The sequence below is a fragment of the Lynx canadensis genome, chromosome B1 (assembly GCF_007474595.2).
Source record: "Lynx canadensis isolate LIC74 chromosome B1, mLynCan4.pri.v2, whole genome shotgun sequence".
Taxonomy (NCBI): domain Eukaryota; kingdom Metazoa; phylum Chordata; class Mammalia; order Carnivora; family Felidae; genus Lynx; species Lynx canadensis.
Window position 1 is genome coordinate 202,388,972 of NC_044306.2, and position 20,062 is coordinate 202,409,033.

General features: G+C 57.6%; 1 protein-coding gene across 3 annotated transcripts in view; it reads right to left on the bottom strand.

Annotated features, from left to right (window-relative positions):
- The window catches only part of AFAP1 (actin filament associated protein 1), a 131,265-nt gene that overhangs the window by 13,128 nt on the left and 98,075 nt on the right, over window positions 1-20,062 (bottom strand). For all 3 annotated transcript variants that reach the window (XM_030314273.1, XM_030314272.1, XM_030314274.1), the window contains 4 exons: window positions 16,241-16,336; window positions 13,475-13,556; window positions 8,184-8,333; window positions 1,216-1,427 (listed from right to left, as the gene is read on the bottom strand). In XM_030314273.1, coding sequence (XP_030170133.1) covers window positions 1,216-1,427; window positions 8,184-8,333; window positions 13,475-13,556; window positions 16,241-16,336 — 540 coding nt within the window. The remainder of the gene's footprint in view (window positions 1-1,215; window positions 1,428-8,183; window positions 8,334-13,474; window positions 13,557-16,240; window positions 16,337-20,062) is intronic.

Consider the following 20,062-nt stretch of genomic DNA (forward strand, 5'->3'; position numbering starts at 1 on the left):
GGGGCCGCCCCGCCTGCGGGCTGCAGACGCACAAGGGCGCCTTCCCTCCCTGGCTCCCCGCCCCAGGTCTGCTGCCCAGGCTCAGCTCGCACGGGAGACCCGACCCGCCTTGTTTTACATCGAGGACGTTGTCTCCTCCTTTGGGTTTTCAGCTCTCTCCCCTGCGCCCACTCTACGGTTTTCGGCCCACGTTTGCAAAAGTGCAGATTCCGGCCTGACACTCCTGTTTTACAGGCGAATCAAAAAGCCATGAGGGAAAAAAGACGCAGTGTGATCCCGCTGTTCCACAGCACGGGGCCCGGGGCCCGGAGCACATAGTGGGTCCTGGCCAGCTTCGCAGCCCGCAGCCCCGTGGGAGGGAGCACTCCAGTGCTAGTCTGGTCCCGCCCCTGTTGGAGACAGTTTCTGTGAAAAGAGTCTCTGGAACAAAACACCTGTCTCCCATCAAGACCTCCCAGACCATCAACTGCACAGCCCGTGTCCACGTGCTCTGAAGTTCACACGCCTGGTGTTTGTGGACACGTGTGTGTGCATGTGCGTGTCTTTGTGTCTAAGTCATGGTAATGTGAATGAACAAAGGGCCAGAAAAAAGAAGGTCTGAATTAATAGGGGGTAGAAATAAATTAATAGTATAATAGATGAAAAATAAAATCGGAAGTTGTCAGCAGATAGTGAAGAAACCAGCGTCGACTGCTTTTCCGCGTCAGCGAATAAGAAGTTCCCCAAAAGCAGGCAAGCACGTAACGCATGCACACCAAGCAGAGGGCTCCTGAAAGCGAAAGGTGTTCTTTTGGGATTTCCGTGTGACGGGCCCGTGAGCCGCCGTCTATAAGGTTGTCTAAAAACACCTGTTCCGTCTGTGAAGAACATTCCGAAGGGCAAGTGAAAGAAATACCATTGTTTCAAAGGTAGACCATCGTTAAGGGAGAAAGGGGTGACTTTACTCTGAAAAAGCAGTGCGCTGTGTGGAACCGTGTATTTAACCGCGCCAACGCACGCGGATGACAGGAAGCGAGGTGGTGTCTGGAGACGGGGGGCCTGCACCGTGCAGTGAGAGGGGGCGCTGGCTACTCGCACCATCACAGAGAGGAGGTCCCCACGGCACGCACGAGGGACACGACCGGAAGCACGGTGCCCCGGGGCCGGCGGCAGGGACCGGGCAGGAAGGAAAAGCGCCCAGCGGGTCTCCGAGGGTGGCCTCGGGCAGCACCTCACCTCCAGCACCGCCACCTCCTGTCCATTGCGAAGCAGCCGGAACGTCAGGGGGTGTTTGGAGTCCAACCCAGGGATCACGTCACAGCCGCGCAGAGGGATGGAAACAATGTGGGTCTTGAGGTCGGTCCTGTCCTTGTGGAAAATGAGCTTGTTGTCCTTGACCCGACACCAGCGCTCCCGCCAGCGGCTGTTGGAGAGCACGTTGAGATAGCCTGCAAGGGGACCACAGAGACCGTCAGCGCGGAACCGCCCCCCGCACACCTGCAAGTGCAAGTTTACGCCAATGGGAAGGGCTGCCCCCACCCAGTGGCTCACTTCACGCAGTAGGAGACTCCTGGGAAGGCAGGCGCCCCCTCCCCCCAGAAGCCCCTGAGGGCCTGCAGTGGGGGGGGGGGGAGGGTGCATGCCAGGGAGTGGTTCTGGGAAGGTTAAGGATTTCATGGCGATCTGGGGTCGGGCTGGGCGAGCTGAGCCCTCAGTGTTTGCAGGGTGGGAGGGAAAGGACGCAGTGGTCGTCTTACATGACCAAAGGGACACCATATGGAAAAGGACGAGATTCACTCTGGGTAGCTGCAAAATAACACAGCCGGGGCAGAAGTTACGGGAGGCAGATTCTGGCATCACGTGAGAAAAACACTACCCAAAAAGGAAACTCTGTTCTCCTACTCCGCAAGGAATAGGAGGCCTCGGGGGGCGCTGAGTCCCCCGCCGCTGGACGCATTCCAGCAAAGGATGGAAGGTCCTGGGCATGAGAGTCCTACAGAAGGCAAAGATGCCTCTTGGCCTTTCCCGCAGCCCTCGCGCTTGAGGATTTTGTCCGACTGGTGGAGCGCGCCCAGACGGGACGGGAACGCCGGAGTCTGAAGGCGTAGGTCTCTGACACTAAAGACACCATGAGTATGTGAACTAACAGGGCAGAAAACCAGATTTCACAGGGTGGCTGCTGCTTCCTCCCGCTCCGTGATGCTAGGAGATGGCTGCCCCCCGCCCTTGAGACGCAGGAAGGGAGTACGTGAGGCTTAGAACCCTGGCCAGAAATGATACAAGGGTTTCACAAGTCATTGCACTACTCCTTCCACTCACGCATGCATGTGCACACACCCACACCCACACCCTGCTCAAAAACAAAACAAAACAAACTCTCTCCAATTCGGGTTTTGTATCGCCTTTTCCAAAGGGTTTAGGAGCACGCATTTTGCTTTTCTCCACGTCTAACACACACAGTCCTGCGTCTTACACACTCCATTAGCAAAGGATAAATGCTATACGATCACAAAACAAAACCCCCAACACACAGGTAAGTTACAGGGCCCATAGCGATGCGTTCTACATCACGTATAATCATTTGCTCAATGAATTCACGCATAAAATGCACATGTAAGATGTTAAGTCTTCATTTGGCTCAGGGTGACGTCAGTTCTACCGCAAGGTGCACTGCTTCTCCTGGAACTAGAAGTTTCATTTGGGGCTAAGTTGCTGTACTTGTGAAACTGGGGAACAAGGGGAGAAGCCAGCCCATCGGCTCAAGTGCCTGGGACCCGAGCTCCTCGTGTCTCACACATCTAGGAGAGGCTGCAGGGACAGGAGGAGAGGCTGGAGTCCAACCGGAGTCTGAAAGGGCTCCTTTGTGAAGGAGGGGGTCTCTCTGGACCTGTGACTTGTTCAGGCCAGCGACTGCTCTCCAGGAACTTAGTGGACACACAGGTGACCAAGTTTCACAAGGAGGCGGTGGGCTCCAGGGCACTGACAGACATTGTGACTGGGGCTGGCAGGAGCAGTTCAGGGACAGGGCGGCCTTGGGGGGACAGGAGGTGCCTGGATTGTTAGAACCTCGGAAAGCATCACGGGAACCTGGCCTTGGTGCACAGGGTGATGCGGGAGTGAGACGCTAGGATATTTATTGAGGAATGTGAGCGACAAGACCTAGGAGCTAGATGACTTCTCAGGAACAGCGACGACACTGCCATCACACTTGCATGTGGCTTTCTATTGCAGAGCTCGGCACGCGGGGGCACTCTCGCGCGGGCACACGGCCCTGCAGCATGGCAGGGGCAGTTATGGAGCCCGGCTCCACTAACCAGGGCGATGGTAATCTCTGGAACAGGTCCAGGCACTCTCGTGATATTTTCTTCCCTGGCTGAATCTGGCCCAGAGTCACCAATACTATCAATTTCTTGACATCTGAGTCCCAAACGGAATGGTTACACTGGACAAATCCTCATTTTGTTTGAGCATGACACCATATGAAATTACCGTATTTGACGCCTTCCTCGGATTTGTTTTCAGTTCCCAAAAAGGGAAAGGCAAAAGGGAAAATCACAGTGCACGCGAGGCCGGTCTCTACACACAGTGAACACCACATTGACGCGTCCACATCGGGCAGCAGGCCTCCACCACCAGGCTCGCTGCCCTTTGCTCTTCCAGAAAGGGGTGGCCTAAAAATCCCATCTTCTGGGGAGGGAGCACAGGGAAATGACACACAGCCATCTAGGGCATCTGGAGTCACAGGGTGGGGGGACAGGGATCCCAACGGGCCCCATGCACATTTCAGCTGTAGCACATACCCACCACCAGATGGTGCCAAAGCGCAGCCAGGCCCGCTAAAGACAGGGAGGGACGGGTCCTGCCGCGAGAACCGTACCCCCCAGGCTCAACGGCCACCCGGGTCCGGGTCAGTTCCAGGAACCGCACGAGGCAATTCGGAGGCAATTTTATTTTTATAAGATCCCACCCATCGTGTCAGGTGAGACGTCAGCGTATCTTAACAGTTTGGGAATTTCAGTTTGATGTTTTCAGATTAGTCTTGCTCTGAACGCTAACGTTTCTCGCGAAACCGTGGCAAGAGGCTCAAGGTTCCCTGAGAGCTCGATGGGCCGGAGACGGACACACACTCTCGCACGCGGCCGTTTGGATCGCTGGCGTCTCAGGCCTCAGCGCCAGGTGCTCTCAAGCACAAGCAGCTGGGGAGAGCAGGCGGGAGCGGGGCCGAGCGTCCCGTGTTCTCCGCAGGGCGAGAAACGTGGCGTCTGCCTGCCAGGCTCTGGTCCCCTCTCGGGAGGGCTCTGGTCCCAGTGCGATGGTGGTTTCACTTGCGGCGAGCCTTGGCTTACAATCAGCCGGGAGGAGACGCCCAGGGGAAGGAGGGGAGACCACACGTCCTGACGCTGCCACTGGCTGGTCCCGGTCCCGCCCACGGCAGAACTCCCCTGCCCACCTTAGATGCCTGCCCCCCAAAGGCTCACGTGTCCAAGAACGAGGATGCCAACACCCCAGGGCAGCGACTTATGTCAAGGACTCTTTCCTCCCCCTTGATTAAAGGTCACTTGATGTCCTGTGGGGCAGGTTGTGACAGAAGGGGAGAGGTACAGAGTTTCCCCGCGTGCCAAAAAACCCTACTGTTGAAAACTCCACAAAGTCACAGAATGCTAGATGTAGAAGGGACCCTGGGAATATCCAGCAAGGCCTCTCACTAGCTCAGGTCATGCTGCCTCCACAGAGACCTCCACCTTAGACCCGGCACCTCTCCTTCCACCCGCTTCTGTATTTCTCAGTACCCAGGCTGCTCCCCCCAGTACTGCCCTCACGCTGCTTTGGTCTGTCTGTCTGTCTGTCTGCTTGGGTTTTTTAAAATAAGCTCATCAGGTGAGCAAATAACAACAACATTACTTACTAAGCCTGGAGCTCAGTGTTTCATGATTTCATCTTTAACTTTCTTTTTTTTTTTTTTTAAATTTTTTTTTTCAATGTTTATTTATTTTTGGGACAGAGAGAGACAGAGCATGAATGGGGGAGGGGCAGAGAGAGAGAGGGAGACACAGAATCGGAAACAGGCTCCAGGCTCTGAGCCATCAGCCCAGAGCCTGACGCGGGGCTCGAACTCCCGGACCGCGAGATCGTGACCTGGTTGAAGTCGGACGCTTAACCGACTGCGCCACCCAGGCGCCCCTCATCTTTAACTTTCTTAAGAAGACAAAGTAAGCATGGGCCCATTTCCCAGAGGAGGAACCTGAGGCCTAGACAGATTCCACAATTTGCTGAAGGTAATTCAGCCAGTCGGTGGGCGTGGGCTGCACTGCCCCTGTCTGCCAGGCTCTGCACCGGGCACTGGGGCGTGACTAGGGAGCCAGGCAGTGTGAACGTGACCCAGGAGGATGGGAGGGACAGCTGTGGAATCAGGCTGGGACACGACCATCAGAGGCTCTGAACCGGGAGGCAGAAGCAGCTCTCGTTTCAGCAGAGGACCCTGAGTTGTCACAGCTCGCGCCTGGTGGCCTGGAGGGCACAGAGACGGCGGCCAGGTGGGGCTTGCACGCTGGTCCGGCAGTGGACAGACGGGGCGGAGAGGATGAGGACACGTGTCTCCCGACCCCTGCCGAGTGTAGACAGGGACAGGCAAGCACCAGAAGGGGGCCCACAGAAGATCCCTCTTTGCCGGGGGGTCTGGTGCACGTCTCAGGCCGCAGCCTGCACGTGGCGGTATGTGAGCGCACCGGGCTGACGCTCACCATCACTTCAGGGCCTCGGGGCGGTAATGGGCAGTGGTACAGGGCTGGCTGGGCTGACCTGGTCAGCGGCCGCGGGACCCACTGCCCCTGCCCACTCCCCGTGGAGAGCCTGCAGAAACCATCTCCTACCCTCACTGCATCGTTATTACACACCCGGAGGCCCACCTGCTGGGCCGCATTTCATGGAAGGGCTGGATTTGAACCCAGGTCTCGATCGCTCCCGGGAGCTCGCGTCGGCCCGCCCAGCGGCACGGTCCTTCCGGCCCGATCGGCTCAGCTCCCCTCTGCTTGCCGCACGGGGCCAGCAGCCGCACGGCCACCACTCGGCAGGGTTGGCGTCTCTGGCCTTTATCCAGCTGACATTTTCTGCGTAAAACTTTACAGAGGTACTAGAATAATTGAGAATAGTCATTTTCCTCCTGCCTCTCTCTACAGACCCCTTCTGTGGCCCCTGGGCCCAGCGAAGATCTAAATGACAATTTTAAAATTTTGTGGACAGAGAAGGTTCTCTTAACAGAGACGAAAGATATCCACTGAGCAGCTTGATAGAAATCCACACCTGCATATTACAGGTTTCAGACTCACCCTCTCTGCCCTCTGAGTGACCAAGCGTTTCCAAGAAAGTACCAGCAAAGGATTTCTGGCAGTGCCGGATGGCCAATACAATGAGGCCGTGTGCGAGGGGTTATGAGCGGGGGAGTCTCCCGGGGAGCGAAGGGCTATGCAGAAGGGAGCTCCAGGGAAGGAGCAGCGTCGGGCCCGTGGGCCAGCTGCGCCTCCACGGGCTGTGAGGCTCCCGCAGGCCAAGGCCTTCCAGAGCTCAGCGTCTGGACCCTGCGGTCTAGCTCGCCTCCCACGTCAATGTTTGCTTTTCGTGACAGAATTTCTCTTTCCTTTTTTGGACGGCTCCCTCCTTGCAACGCTAATCCCTAACTCCCCTCCAGGGCCAGTGCGGAAGGAGGGACAGTCCCACACCACCCAGAGACTCTTGCCGCACCAAGAAAGTCAGAGGCAAAAGGGAAACAGCATCCTGGCGTCACCCCTCTGTGCTAGAGCCCTGCCCCACCCCTGCTGTAATTTCAACAAGGTGATGCCCCCTCCTTCATGTAGGGCAGTGACAGAGCATCAGTCAGCCCGCCCCTATGACCCCACTGCCATTTGCCAAGTTTAGGGACCTGAATGCACAGGCTCCTAGACCCTTGGCCTCCTTCCGCTACCAGGGCGCTCCCCGACAATCCAGAGATGGCGGCTTAACGGGACCTCCCTGAGAGGACTCCCCAGCCGGCTTCCACGGCACGTGCGCCACCACCCAGGGTTGCCCCGGCCTGACGAAGGACAGGTCTCTACAGGGCCCGCGGAAGTCTCATGCGTGTGGCTTCCTCGAACCCCGACCGTCAAGGCCAGAGGGGAGCCGGGACTCCCCGCGACCTGCCCTCGGGGTATGGCACGTGCCTGCGTCCAGCACTCTGCAGCCTGCCCCTCCGCCACAGTGCTACCTCTCCCTAGCGTCCTCCTGGCACACGGCTCGCGCCCTGGCATGTGACAGCTGCTGAATTAACTTCCCCTTGTCTGTATGGCCAACTCGGGCACGTGGGGCGGCATTACTTCCCAGTAAAGCCCGATACCCCGGGCAGATGGATGCTCGCGGAGAGAGGGGTGAACAGGGTGAGTCTGCAAAGGGAGGGGACCAGGGACCTGCAGGGACAGAACACTGGCTGTGCCGCGGGTCTACAAGCACCCACAGCCTACCCTCGGTTCCTAATAGAGGCCAAAGCCCCGCCGTCCGGCTTTCGGTGCTGTTCTCCTGAGAACGGCTGCACGGTGGCCAAGGAAACAGGACACCTGTCCAACCTCACCCTCCACTTCTCCCCAGAGGCTGCCCTACCGGGCCTCCACCTGGCCAGGGTCCCTGTGACACTCTCCCGCTGTGCCGGCTTCCCTCCTCTGTCACCAGGCCGCACTGCACGTCTCCTCCCGTGACTCCTTGTTCACACAGGAGGGCCGGGGCCGCTTTGCGGGTGCCCACCCCTTCCTGGACAGGGCAGCCCCTCAGAAGGGACTTGAGGTGATGGGCTGAGCGACAGCACCGCCAGGATGCTCGTTCTACTGCTGTAGCCCGGGGGGAACGCCAGCGGTAACCCCACTCACGCCGCACCGAGCCCCACGCTCCCTCCTTCGTTCGCCAAGGCACGTGTGCCCCAGCTCAGAAATGCTTAAAAGGACTCTGGGAGAATTTCACGGGATCACAGCAGGAATTTGTTTTTCATCTTGAAAGAACCTCGGAGATCGTCTCAAACCCCGGCACGATCTTTTATTAATAAGCGGCAGAAATGTAGCGCCTTTTCCACCATTCAGATGATCACAAGCCCGACTGGGAAAAGCCCGCGCGATGCAGAGGCAACTCCAGGAAAGAAGGACACAAGTGGGGTGAGCGCCACTCCCGGCCGGGGAACCCCGGCTTACCGCACGTGGGGACGTCCTCCTCCGCGGACGAGGTCTGCTCATCCGTCGAGGGCTTTTTCTTCCCCAAGCCGATGATCTTGGTGATCTTCTTCCCAGTGACTTTAGACACGGTTCCCTTGGTCTCTGATTTGGAACTTTTCTTCCTCTTAACTGTTAAGAGTGACGATGGAAATGAGAGAGAGAGTGTCAGTTGTAGACTTTAACGGAAAAAATCAGGGACAGAGCATAAATCGCAGTCCATTTTATTTTCTTCAATTTGTACTCATTGAGCACCTGCTATGAGCCGACTGCTGGCGTGGACACAAAAGAATACAGCAAACAGGTGTTCAGAAGGAGTGTATGTGCTAGAGACGATGCACACGGGTGTGCAAGCACGTGTACACACGCACACATGCAGTCACACACAGAGGAGGCCTGATGGCAGCCGGGCCCGCACGGTCTACACTGGGGTGACGTGGACAGGCCCCGGGCGGTGGGCAAGCCGCCTGGAGGGGCCACTTTGAACCGCCAGCTGGGAGACGAGGAGGCAGCCGGACCAAGCAAGAGCCTTCTGGGCAGGGGGAGCGTCAGGAACACGGAGGCTGTGAGGCTGGAGGGAGGGATGAAAAGAAGCAGAGAGGCCTGGGGAGGGGCTGACGGAGGGACAGGGGGACGCGGGTCCTCCCCAGTCCCAGGAGCCCTCCACCAGCCCCTCACCCTCCCCAGAACGCCCAGGACGGCAGCTTCCATCTGAGCCCATCACGCTCTGCTTTGGCCTGCACGGCATGAAGTTACGAAGTCGCACTGAATGTACCAAATACGCAGACGCTGTGCACCAAAATGACTTCCGGCCCCCCTTGGGAAACAGAAACATCTGGCAACTCGGGACCCCCGCCTGGGATCTCGCAGAAATCGGAAGGTGCGTGAGAAAGCGCACCCGGAAGCGGGGGCCAAGGAAGACCTTTCCTCCCACGGCAACTGTGCGAAGGAGATGTCACTCACCCCCCTCACCTGACGGCCACTGCGTGCCTGGTACTGGATCCAAGGGGAAAAGGCACCTTTGCCAGAATCGCACAGGACAATGAGCCTCCGGGAGGGGCCAGTGTGGCTTCACTACGGAGGGGGGTGGGCCGGGAGAGGGGCTTCCCATCGCCCTCCTGGTGTCGCCGTGTCCAGGGTGACTCGAGCCTCCCAATCTGTAACCCACAAGGGGTCTTTTGACAATGTAATGAAAGTGAGGACCTCTCTCCCCTCCTGCTCATCCTGGGCCCAAAGGAACATACCTTAAACACACACAGAATAATTTCAGAGACAGGGGACTGGGGGGTGAGGGATTACAACCCTAGGCCTCATTCCTAAAGGCCCCTGTAACACAGACTGACACGATCGCTCTCTCGATGGGGGTGGGCGAGGGGGTTGGGTGGTTCTCTCTCCTCCAGTCCCAATCTGCCATCCGTGAGACACCAGGCACAGGCCCACGTCCCACCTGGCCCTGGGGACACTAGGCGCGGGCCCACGTCCCACCTGACCCACGGGACACCAGGGGCAGGCTCACATCCCACCTGGCCCTGGGGACACCAGGCACGGGCCCACATCCCGGTCCCACCCGGCCTGCTCTCGCACTCCCTGGCCCGGCAGACTCAGCACCATCCCGAGTTCGAGTCACTTTGTGTTCACCGTTATTGCCTCTCTAGAAAGAAACGACGGTTGAAAGACAAGAAGCCAAGCCAAACTTCTGGGTCAACACAGCCTTTGTTCCAGACTGAAAGTAGGTGCCCCCCAGAACCCCTGCATTGAAGCTCCAAGCCCAGTGCAGCTGTATTTGGTGATGGGGTTACAGGATCATAAGGGTGGGGCCCTGATCCCGCAGCATCAGTGCCCTTCTTAATAAGAGACTGAACACGGAAGAAAGGCCACGTGAGGACACAGCGGGAGGCGGCCGTCTGCAAGCCAGGAAGAGGCCCTCACCAGCAGACAGCTCTGATGGCACCTCCAGGTAGGGCTCCCGCCTGCGGACCGTGAGAAACGAACGTCCGTGCTTTCAGCCTCCAGGCTGTGGTACCTCGTGAAGCCCTGGTGTGACACAGGCCCATGGATGGAGCACAGGACAAGCACCCCGCCTCCCCTACGCTCTCCCAGCGCCCGCCCCTCCTCTCTTCAAATAACACACCAAGAACCTGTTGCCATCTTCGTGGACTGGCACATTCCCACCCCACCCCCCCAGCTACCCCCAGACGTGGGCGTCCGCGGTCGGGACGACTCTGTCATTGTGCTTTCCGTGTGGCCACACCAAAGCGTTTCGGAAGAGCCTCGAGACCACCTCTGACCGCAGTCCCGTTCAAACTAAGCTTTGAAAGGAAGGCGCTCCCGGCGTGCCCTGAACACCCCCTTCCGCAGAGCTTGGGAAGCACACGGAGTTCTTCCTTGTGGCTCAAAGCGAAGACGTTACATTTACTTCTGATTCTACCAGCATTTTCTCCTGCTGGGAAAGTACCTGACCACCAAGAAAAGACCCGATGCTTCTAATTCCCTGAAGGACCACTGATTAATTTTTTACAAAAGCAGAAGGGACTCCCTGGAAGGAAGAGCCAAAGTATGTAGGGACGTGAGAATGTGTTGATGCTGCTCGCTACACAGAAGGCAGGATTTGACACACGTAATGGAATCATGAAGACACCTCCAAGACTCAGAACTCTCCAATAAATTCAGAGACCAGGAAAGCCGCAGGGTCCAAACGTCACACGCCGTCAGTGCTTGGCAGGCAGTGAGGGACAGACCACCGAAGCAAAGCCAACTCCCAGCATTTTGAAAGCCATAAATATCATCAGCCCAGACACATCCCTACGGCCAGTGGAGAACCTGAGTCACAAGATGGCTAGGGATATGGGGAGCTGTGTTGAAATCTCTCGACTGCAAATCGGTCATGAGTGAGAAGGTGGGTGCTTAGGTACAGATATATTCTCTCCCCCTCTCTCTCTCCACACACACACACACACACACACACACACACACACGTATGTTCTGTAACACGTATATACAGACATTCGTATCATTCTGTGAACCTAATTTCCAGCAGGGACCCGGGAGAGGAAATGGCAAACAAGGACAGAGACCAACAATGTGTGCCGTGCCTCAACATCCGAGCAGGGACCGGAGATTGTATGTTATTCTGTTTTGGGGCAAAATGTAAAGACTGCTTTTCGGGCTTTGATTACACATAATGTGCCCACGGAAGACGCAGATGATACCTTCCACTGAGTAACTTCCGACGGAGAAGACTAAAATTACACCCAGACACGACCAAGCTAGGGAATCGCAGGGGCAAAGGCAGAGATCGTGACCTTCCGGTGTGAAGCTTCTAGTATCGCAGTAGGCCAGCTTACTTGGGTTTTAACATTCTTAGTGCCTGGATTGCTATTTGGTTTAAGGGGACTTCCTTTCCGAGCTGGGAGACGCCTGCTTGGCACAGTGCATTTGAGCTGGGTGGGCGGACCGCTCCCCTGGGAAGCCAAGGTCACGGGGCTGCAAGCACACAGGCTGTTGGCTTTGCACAGGGGAAACGTCCCCACGACCCACAAATCCCAGCCTCCTCTCAGGCCACACACCCCGGGAAGGACACAAGCCACAGGCTGGGAGAGACTACATGCAAAACACACTGATAAAGGACTTATATTCAAAACGTTAAAGAACTCTCTAGAGTCAATAATATGAACAAAAACCCAATACAAATACAGGCAAAAGATCCGGGCAGACGTTTCTTCGGGTGAGATGTGGCGGGCAAATGAGCACGTTAAAAATGCTCAGTTAACATCGCTAATCTTCAGGGAAGTGCAAGTTCAAGCCACAACTACGTAGCTCCACACACCCACAGAAAGGGCCGAAATGTATAGAACAAAACAAAATGACAGCGGCAAGGTGGTGAGAATGCACACGACTGACAAGCCACGCCCCTAGATATTTATCCAACAGAAACGAAAACCTGTTGCGAATGTCTAGGACAGCCTTGCTCACTGCACTCAAACCTGGAAACCCCCAGCTGTCCAGGCGGCGGGGGATACCCAAGCCGTGGTCCACACACGCCGGCATGCGGCTCGGCCACACAGAGGAGCAGACTGTGTGGGGCGTGCTACAGTGTGGGCGCATCTGCAGGGCGCTGAGCTAGACAGAGAGGCCAGACCCAAAGGCCACGTACCGCCTGATTCCACTCGCAGGGCCTTCTGGAGAGGACACAATACACGCCAGTGGCTGCCGGGGGCACGAGGGAGCGTTTCGGGGTAACAGAAACGTTCCACATCTTGCTTGCGGTGATGGTTAGAGGCCCGTGTTTGTCTCAGCTCAAAGAACTATGTGCCAAAAAGCGTGGATTTTACTGCACAAATTTACGCCTTGTGAAGCTGACTTAGAAAAAGAGAATTCAAACTCCATACGCCCACGTTCACAGCAGCTCCATTCACGACGGCCAAAACGCGGAGGAGCCCAAACGTCTGCTGATGGAGGAACGGATAAACCCAGCCTGGTCCGTCCAGACAACGGGATGGCAGCCAGCCTTAAGAGGAAGGACACCTTGACAGCTGCTCCCATGTAGACGGACCCTGAGGACATCGTGGTGAGTGAAACAAGCCGGCCACGAAGGGACAGTACCGTACGGCTGCACTCATGTGCGTTTCCTTGAGCTGTCAGGCTCACAGAGACAGAAGGGAAAACGGTGGGCACGGGGGCTCAAGGAGGGCAGGGGAGCCACTGCTTCCTGGGGACAGGAAGTGTTGAACCACGGCTTACACAAATGGTTTTTACGTGAAGGTGAATAAAAGACGTTTTCGGAACCTCTGATTTCAAATGACCAGAAGAAGTCTGTGAGCCTGGCCTTGGCGTCCCGCACAGGGGACGCTGGGAAGGGCCCTCACGCAGTGGGAGGGCTTGCTTGGGCTCTTGGGCTACGTGTAGGTGACGTGGAGCGGGCCACGGGCTGCCGACCACACTGCCCACCCACTCTTCACGGACACTCAGGTCTCCCCACCGCAAATTCCTCTTGGCGATACATCAGGTCTGGGAGCCCGAAGGTTTAAATATGTGCAGGGCACCCGCAGGACGATGGGGAAAAACCGAGGCCAGGGCTCGGCAGGACGGCAGGCGAACACGTGGGCTCGCATCGTCCAAGGGGGTTTCCGTGCACTTCTGGGCGATGACACACACGACCGAGCCACCGAGCAGATGGTCTCAGAGTTCACAAAGCCGACTAGTTTCTTAAATTTTGTTTCTCACTTTGGTTTTTGCTTTGTGGTTTACGTGTTTCCAGCACGAGCAGAACTCACCTTGTTCTTTTCCATTACACACGGTGATTCCGTTTTCAGTAGCGCCCTCCCCGTCGGAGCTCGGCCTCTCAGAAGACAGTTTCTGTGAGGGCACAAAGGACCAAGTTATGCTCACGGTGGTTCACGCTGGCCGAGTGACGCATCCCGGGTCAGTCAAAAGCCCTCTCCGCAGCGGGAGGAAGCGCGGGCCAAGTTCGCGACAGCCCAGAAGGAGCCGGGGCTCGAGCACGGGGCTCACCGCTGGCCGGCTCGCTGCTACAGCTCCCAGATGGCGGGGAAGGGGGAAGAACTCGCCGAGGTGGCGGTGCTTACAAGCGCTCTATACCGCCCCTCACCCACGTCACTTCTCGCAAGCAATTTTGAAAAACATTAGGTTGCAAAAGAACATTCCCCTCACCAAGCCTCACTGAGCCACACGATCCTCCCAGAAATAAACAGCCCACCACCCATCTCCTTTCTTCCTGTCGTCTGCCAATTACGGGGGAAGGTCAAAGATCTGCTCGTAACAAACACTCCGAGGACACACAGAGCCCGGGCACTGTCAAAAGCGCCCGAGGGCACACGCACATCCGCGCAATCGTTTGCGTCCGGCGTCTGATGTAGGGAGCGTCCTCAGGACCCTGAGCGGCATCTGAAGAAGGGGTAGTGTTCAGAGCTGGAGTCTCCATCCTGGCCAGAGACCCGTGGCATCATGGTGGAGGAAGTGGACCTCGGGTCCAGCCCCACAGCCCAGCCCCGCAGAGCCTCGGCCAGAGACAGAGAAGAGATCTGGATGATACCAGGGCCCACGCACCATCAGCTGCCAACGCGGGGTCTGGGCGGTGCTGCCCGAGGACGGCAGACAGGCGTCTGCACTCCCGCGGCGGGGCCCGGGAGAGCCGCAGTGAGGGAATTGCGTCATTTAGTGGGAACCGGTCATGTGCCGAGTGCCAGGGACAGAATGGCTGCGAGCCGGCACTGCTCCAGTCTCGGGCCAGGAAGCACCCCTGGGCTCCGGGTCGGCAGGCCTGGCCAGGCACTAACAGGACAGCCTTGGAGACCAGAGAGAAGGAGAACGGCCAAGGGATGGTGAATGGGGGGCCCTGACGTGCAGCCCATAGCGAATGGGCCCCAGAGCAGCCTATCTGGAAAGCAGCGTGCTTAGCAACAGGAAGCGAAATCTTAGAAAAGATTTCCACCGCTTGGTCTCGTAGGCCAGCTCCTGGGAGTCTAATCTCAGGTAACAGAGACGCAGCAAAGACTTGTGGGAGAGACTCCAAGTGCCGTGCCGTTTGGATCTGTCTGAAGAGGGAGACGGGCCTGGGGCGGGGGACCGATCCCCTAGCAGGGGCCCAGGGCGGGGGACCGATCCGAACAGCAGCAGAGGCACGGGTCTTTGGTACGAGACACGTGCTGAACACGCAGACGCGTTTGCTGCCCCTTACAAGGTTTCAAAACTGGGAACGTTGCTCATAACACACACGTAATGGAGGAAAAGCGGCATAAGCCATGCTATGCATCAGACCATCTAAGCCAGCTAAACCTACGCACTGCTACGGGGAGCTTCCTCCTCCGTGCGGTGGCCTCACGAGTGACTTCCTTCGTCCTGTTTCTACTTCTTGGCCTTTCTGAGTTTCTACAGCGAACAGGCATTAGTTTTGCTATCAGGAGAAAAACAAACAGGCCCGCCGTGTCCCAATGTCTGGGTGAGGCCTGTGAGGTTAATTTTACGTGTCAACTTGGAGGCGGTGGGTGGGGTGGATGAGACTAACATTGAAATCAGTGGTCTGTGAGTAAGCAGACTGCCCCACTACGGTGTGGGTGGGCCTCACCCAATCAGGTGAAGGTCTGCACCGCGCAGAAAGACCAGCCTTCCCCAGCAAGGGAGGATTCTCCAGAAGACCGCCTGCAGACTTCACCTCCAGCCCGCAGACCTACACTGTACACTTTGGACTTGTCAGCCTCCGTGATCACATAAGCCAATTCCTCATAACACATCTCCTCACGTATAAATGAGTGTGTACTTGTGTGTGTGTATCTGTGCACACACACGCATAATCTTATATAAAACATCTTATATTTAAATTTTATGTGTTGATAACACACACACCCTATCAGTTCTGCTTCCTGCAGAATCCAGACTAAAACGAGAAGAGACAAAGAAGGATCCATTCCCTGGCCGTGGGGGCCTGACAGGGGGGACTCAGAAGCTTCCTGGGACCCAGGCTACCCACAGAAGATCTCCGCGTGTACAGACACAGGAAGCACGGCCAGAGGGGGCTGGGCGTGTGTGCCACAGTGATGGGCTTACATGTTTCTGGCAAGGAAGGCCAACCCTCCAGCCCCTGTGCGGGGCGCTCACTGCGTCTTCCCACAGGTGAAATGCACGCGGAGCAGAGAGGGAACGTACCCTGGTCTGCAGGGAACGATCGCATCCCGGGTCCTCGGGAAGGCGCACTTGCGTAGCGCCTGCTGGATCCCAGACACACACAGACAGAGCGGCACGCAGAGCAGCCACATGACAGCCACGACTTTGAGCACCTCCAATCCATTAACACCTTTAGCCCTGTTTCTGCGTCTGTCGCTGGGAACCTCAAACCAACCATGCAGTCTACGCAGTGACTAACTCGGGCTTTGTACAGAGTAGGCACTTGAGGCATAAGCAGTTGAATTGCATTTTTTCTCCCAACTTTAAGTGCTCGAATCCTCAGAGAATGTCACCAAAACTTTGAGGGAGGCCTATATCGACTGCAAGGGTACCACTCCCGGGAAGAAACACGCCCTTACCTTCTCCAGCTCCGTCTTGTGCACTGGGGAGCTTGATGGCGGAGGCCCCTCTGAATCCGCTGGGCCGCTGCAGCCACTGTAGACCTCTCGGATCACCTGTAAGAGGCGTAGACACGTCTGAGCTCTCGCAAAGGCAGGGACACGTGGCGTGGGAGGAAAATCCGTGGGCGCGAAAGCACGTGGCTTTAAGTTCTAAGATGCCATCTGTTCACTCACTCGCCCACCAGACGTGTCTCCGATCCTGGACTGACACAGGCCACGCCCTGCGTTCACGGGCCTTCCAGTCCAGGATTATCCAGAGATCACGGTGAACAATGGGTACCCCCCAAACATGAAGGGAAAGTAAGACAGCAGAAGGGCCCAAAGACTGGAAGGTGATGTTTAACAAAAGGGGAGTGGCTGATCTGTAAGATCCGGAGGCCTCACTGGGGTGACACGTAAGCCGGGAGTCGAATGGCCAGAAGGATGCGGCCACGTGAGGAACTGGCGGAAAAGGCGCCCAGGCAGAGGGACCAACGGGTGCAAAGGCCCTGTGGCGGATGGGAAGTGTTTAAGGACAGCACCTAGTACTGTGTGGCAGAGACGGGGGAGAGGCCACCAAGGGTCACAAAGCACGCTCAGGCCAGCGAGGGGGGCTGGGTTTGTGCAGTGAGAAGCCCAGGGGTGACGGGATTGACTTTGAGAAGCGGTACGGCACAGGGGCCGAGAGTGCGGGCCCCAGAGCCCAACTGCCTGGGTTTTCATCCTGCCCTTCATCTTGGGCAAACCGGTGACCTATTCTGTGCTTCAGTGTTTCCACCTGCCATGCAGACACGCGACGGTTCCACCTGTGAGACTGAAATGGCCGGAGGCAGTGCCTGAAACAGGGAGCGTGCCCCGGCAGAAGTGCTAGACCGCACACACGCTACAGAGGGAGGAACACGGACAAGTAGAAGGAAAGGAGTTGGGCCCTCGTGCGGTGGCTCGGGGGACAGAAGGGGGCAGTGCAGGCCGGGGCGATGGCAGGAAGGAGCTGAACAGTGGCCTCTGGAAGATTCTGGAGAACCAGCAGGCCCTGCCGGTGGGTGGGGCAGGAGGGAGGCGCCCACTCCAAGGCGGCTGGGTGCTGCCATATACCCCGACGACGGGGGAGGCAGAGAGCAGCAGCGGGTGGGGGAGAAGCGAGGCGGGTGAGTGGAAGCAAAGGCAAGCTTCCAGACAGAGCTGGAAGTGAACTAGGCAGTCAGGGGAGAAGAGCCCGGGGGCGGGGGGTGAGTCGCCAGAGGGAGGGCAGACAGAGCAGGACGCAGGTCCAGGAGGAGGACCAGAGCCGGTCAGCACTTGGGGGCTGAGCCAAAGGGGCGAGGCTTGTGCAAGAATGAGCTGGAGCGGCCAGGGAAGCAGGGGCGAGGCGGGAGGGTGCAGCTCCCCGGAGCACGGAGGAGGAGAGAGAAAGCCCCTCTGCTGGGGGCGGGGAGTGACCGAGGGGCTCCCGGGGAGGAGGCGAGCAGAAGAGGGTCTTCCAGAGGCAGCAGGAGGGCGGGGTCCGGAGAAGGCAGGCGGACACAGAGAGGCCGGCGTATCTGGTGGCAGGAGTCTGGGGACGCTCCTGTCTGGCCGGCTCTGTCTTCTCAGCGAAATGTGAAGCCAGAACCTCAGCTACCAGCTCGAGGCCCCGACCTCGCTGAGCCTCCGTTTCCTCACCGGCAAAGGAGGGAGGGTCAGGGTGGCCTGTCCCACCACGTATACGGCTGTGATTAAATTAAGAGAAAACGAGACCCGCTCCGCAAAATGCCTGAGCCGGCACCCGGCACCTGGCACGCGGTGCTGCTCCGGTCATCGGCACCGTCACCATGGGGAGCGTCCTCACCGTTGACGCCGATGGCTCAGAGGGGCTCCCGCCCTTGACGGACAGGTGTGGTGATCCTCAGCCCCGCCAGTGCTCACAGCACCCCCACGGTCACCCACCGTCCCCTCCATCACCACTGAGCTCCAGCAGTGAGCTGGACGTGGTTGTGGTCACCGGGGATGGGCAGCGAACAGGACAGACTGGGATCCGGGGCGGCGGGCCGTGCATTCTGGTAAGGCAGAAGTTAGCCGGCGGTTCCTTCAAAACGTCTTCTGTTCCTTTTGGAACTAAACTGCAATTTGAGTCCGACCCAAGCACCTTCGGGGCAGAACTGACGTGCCAAAGCCCCAGATATCCTGGTAGGGGTTTTGCAACGGGATCTCAGCACACATGCCCAAACTCGCCGCCTTGCACTGACGCCGGGATGAGCGCCAGGAACCCGCAGGAGCCCAGGACACCGCGGCCAGCCATTTTCCTGCTCAGCCGTTTTATGAGAAAACTATCAAGCAAGGTACACGTTTGGGGCTAAAATAGGAAAAAGGAAGAAGAAAGAAAAGCCCAGAGAACTTGCTGCCACAGTTTTGTTTTTTTTTTTTTTTTCATTGTCGGTTCTGAGCTGTGAAAGCATCACCGAAGTGACACGAATCGACCCGGGCCTTCCGGACACCCCAGTCTCTGTCCGTGCTGACTCCGCTCCTGCTGCCCTGTGCCAGGCCTCTGTCCCCACACCTCCCCTGCGGCTTTATCAGATCTGTAGTCGACAAGGCAAATTTTTATTCGATCCAAGAACAAGATTCTGTCTTTTCTCAAGGGAAAGAGTACAACGCAGTGGAATCTCCGGGGCCCTGGGGTCAGGCGGAAACGGGGTTTCAACCCCAACGCTACTGCCTTCTCCATACGGGAGGCTGAGTGTCCTCGCCCGGGACATGCAGGACACAAGGCCTCTGGGCCGCCATGGGAGGCAGGACCGCAGAACGCGACGTGCCCAGCCGCGCTTCTGCCAGAGCAGGCAAGCGGCACACGTGGGCTCCCGTCCCCGTCCCGGTGGCCTGCCCCAGAGGACGCACCACAGGACAACCGTGCCAACCGGAAGGAAGCTCCCAAGTTCGTTTCACACCGCAGAACACGACCTGCAGGAAGCCCCCTCTGGCAAAGCGTTCACGCAAGAAGCAACCGTCCCTTCTCACTCTCGCTCTGTCCGAGGCGGGAGGGCCCACGGCGCCGTGACGCGGCTCCGATGTCCCTCCCGGCCTCCCGGGCGGCCATCCGAACTGTGTGGGGGGAGCTGTGCTTCTCCTCCCGGCCGGATGGGGCTCGTCCTCGGAGCCACATGTCTGGCGTGCGAGCCCCACACGGCGTGTGCAGCAGCACCCCCGTCCTCACGTGCACACGGCTCTCGCACCCCGTGCGCCCACCGGCCCGTGTCTTCCCCTCAGCTGGGCCCGCTTTCCCACAGGGGGCTGCATCTTGCTTATGTGGGTCTTCCCAAAGCCGAGCAGATAACAGCAACGTAAAAAGTTTGATTGGGAGGCACCTGGGGGGCTCAGTCCATCGAGTGTCTGACTCCGGCTCAGGTCATGATCTCACGGTTCACGGGGCTGAGCCCCACATCGGGCTCTGTGCCGACAGCGTGAAGCCTGCTTCAGACTCTGTGTCTCCCTCTCTCTCTCTCTGCCCCTCCCCTGCTCATGTGCTTTCTGTCTCGCTTAAAAATAAACATTTTCAAAAAATGAAAGAAGATCTGATTGAAGAAAAAAAAAAAGGAGGGAACAAGGAAATAAAATGGACTTGACGTTTTCTATAGGGAAAGAAAGATGAATGAATGGAATCCAGGGGGAAAGAAAGCGGGCCGTCACATAAAGTAAGTAAACTCTCATGACAGCCTGTCCCCAAGCCTCTGCACAGATTTCTGAAATCCTTGGAGAACAAAAAGCTAAAACACGAAAAAGGAGTGTGCAGATAATAGCCACATCTGTGGCACCGACCCCACCCAC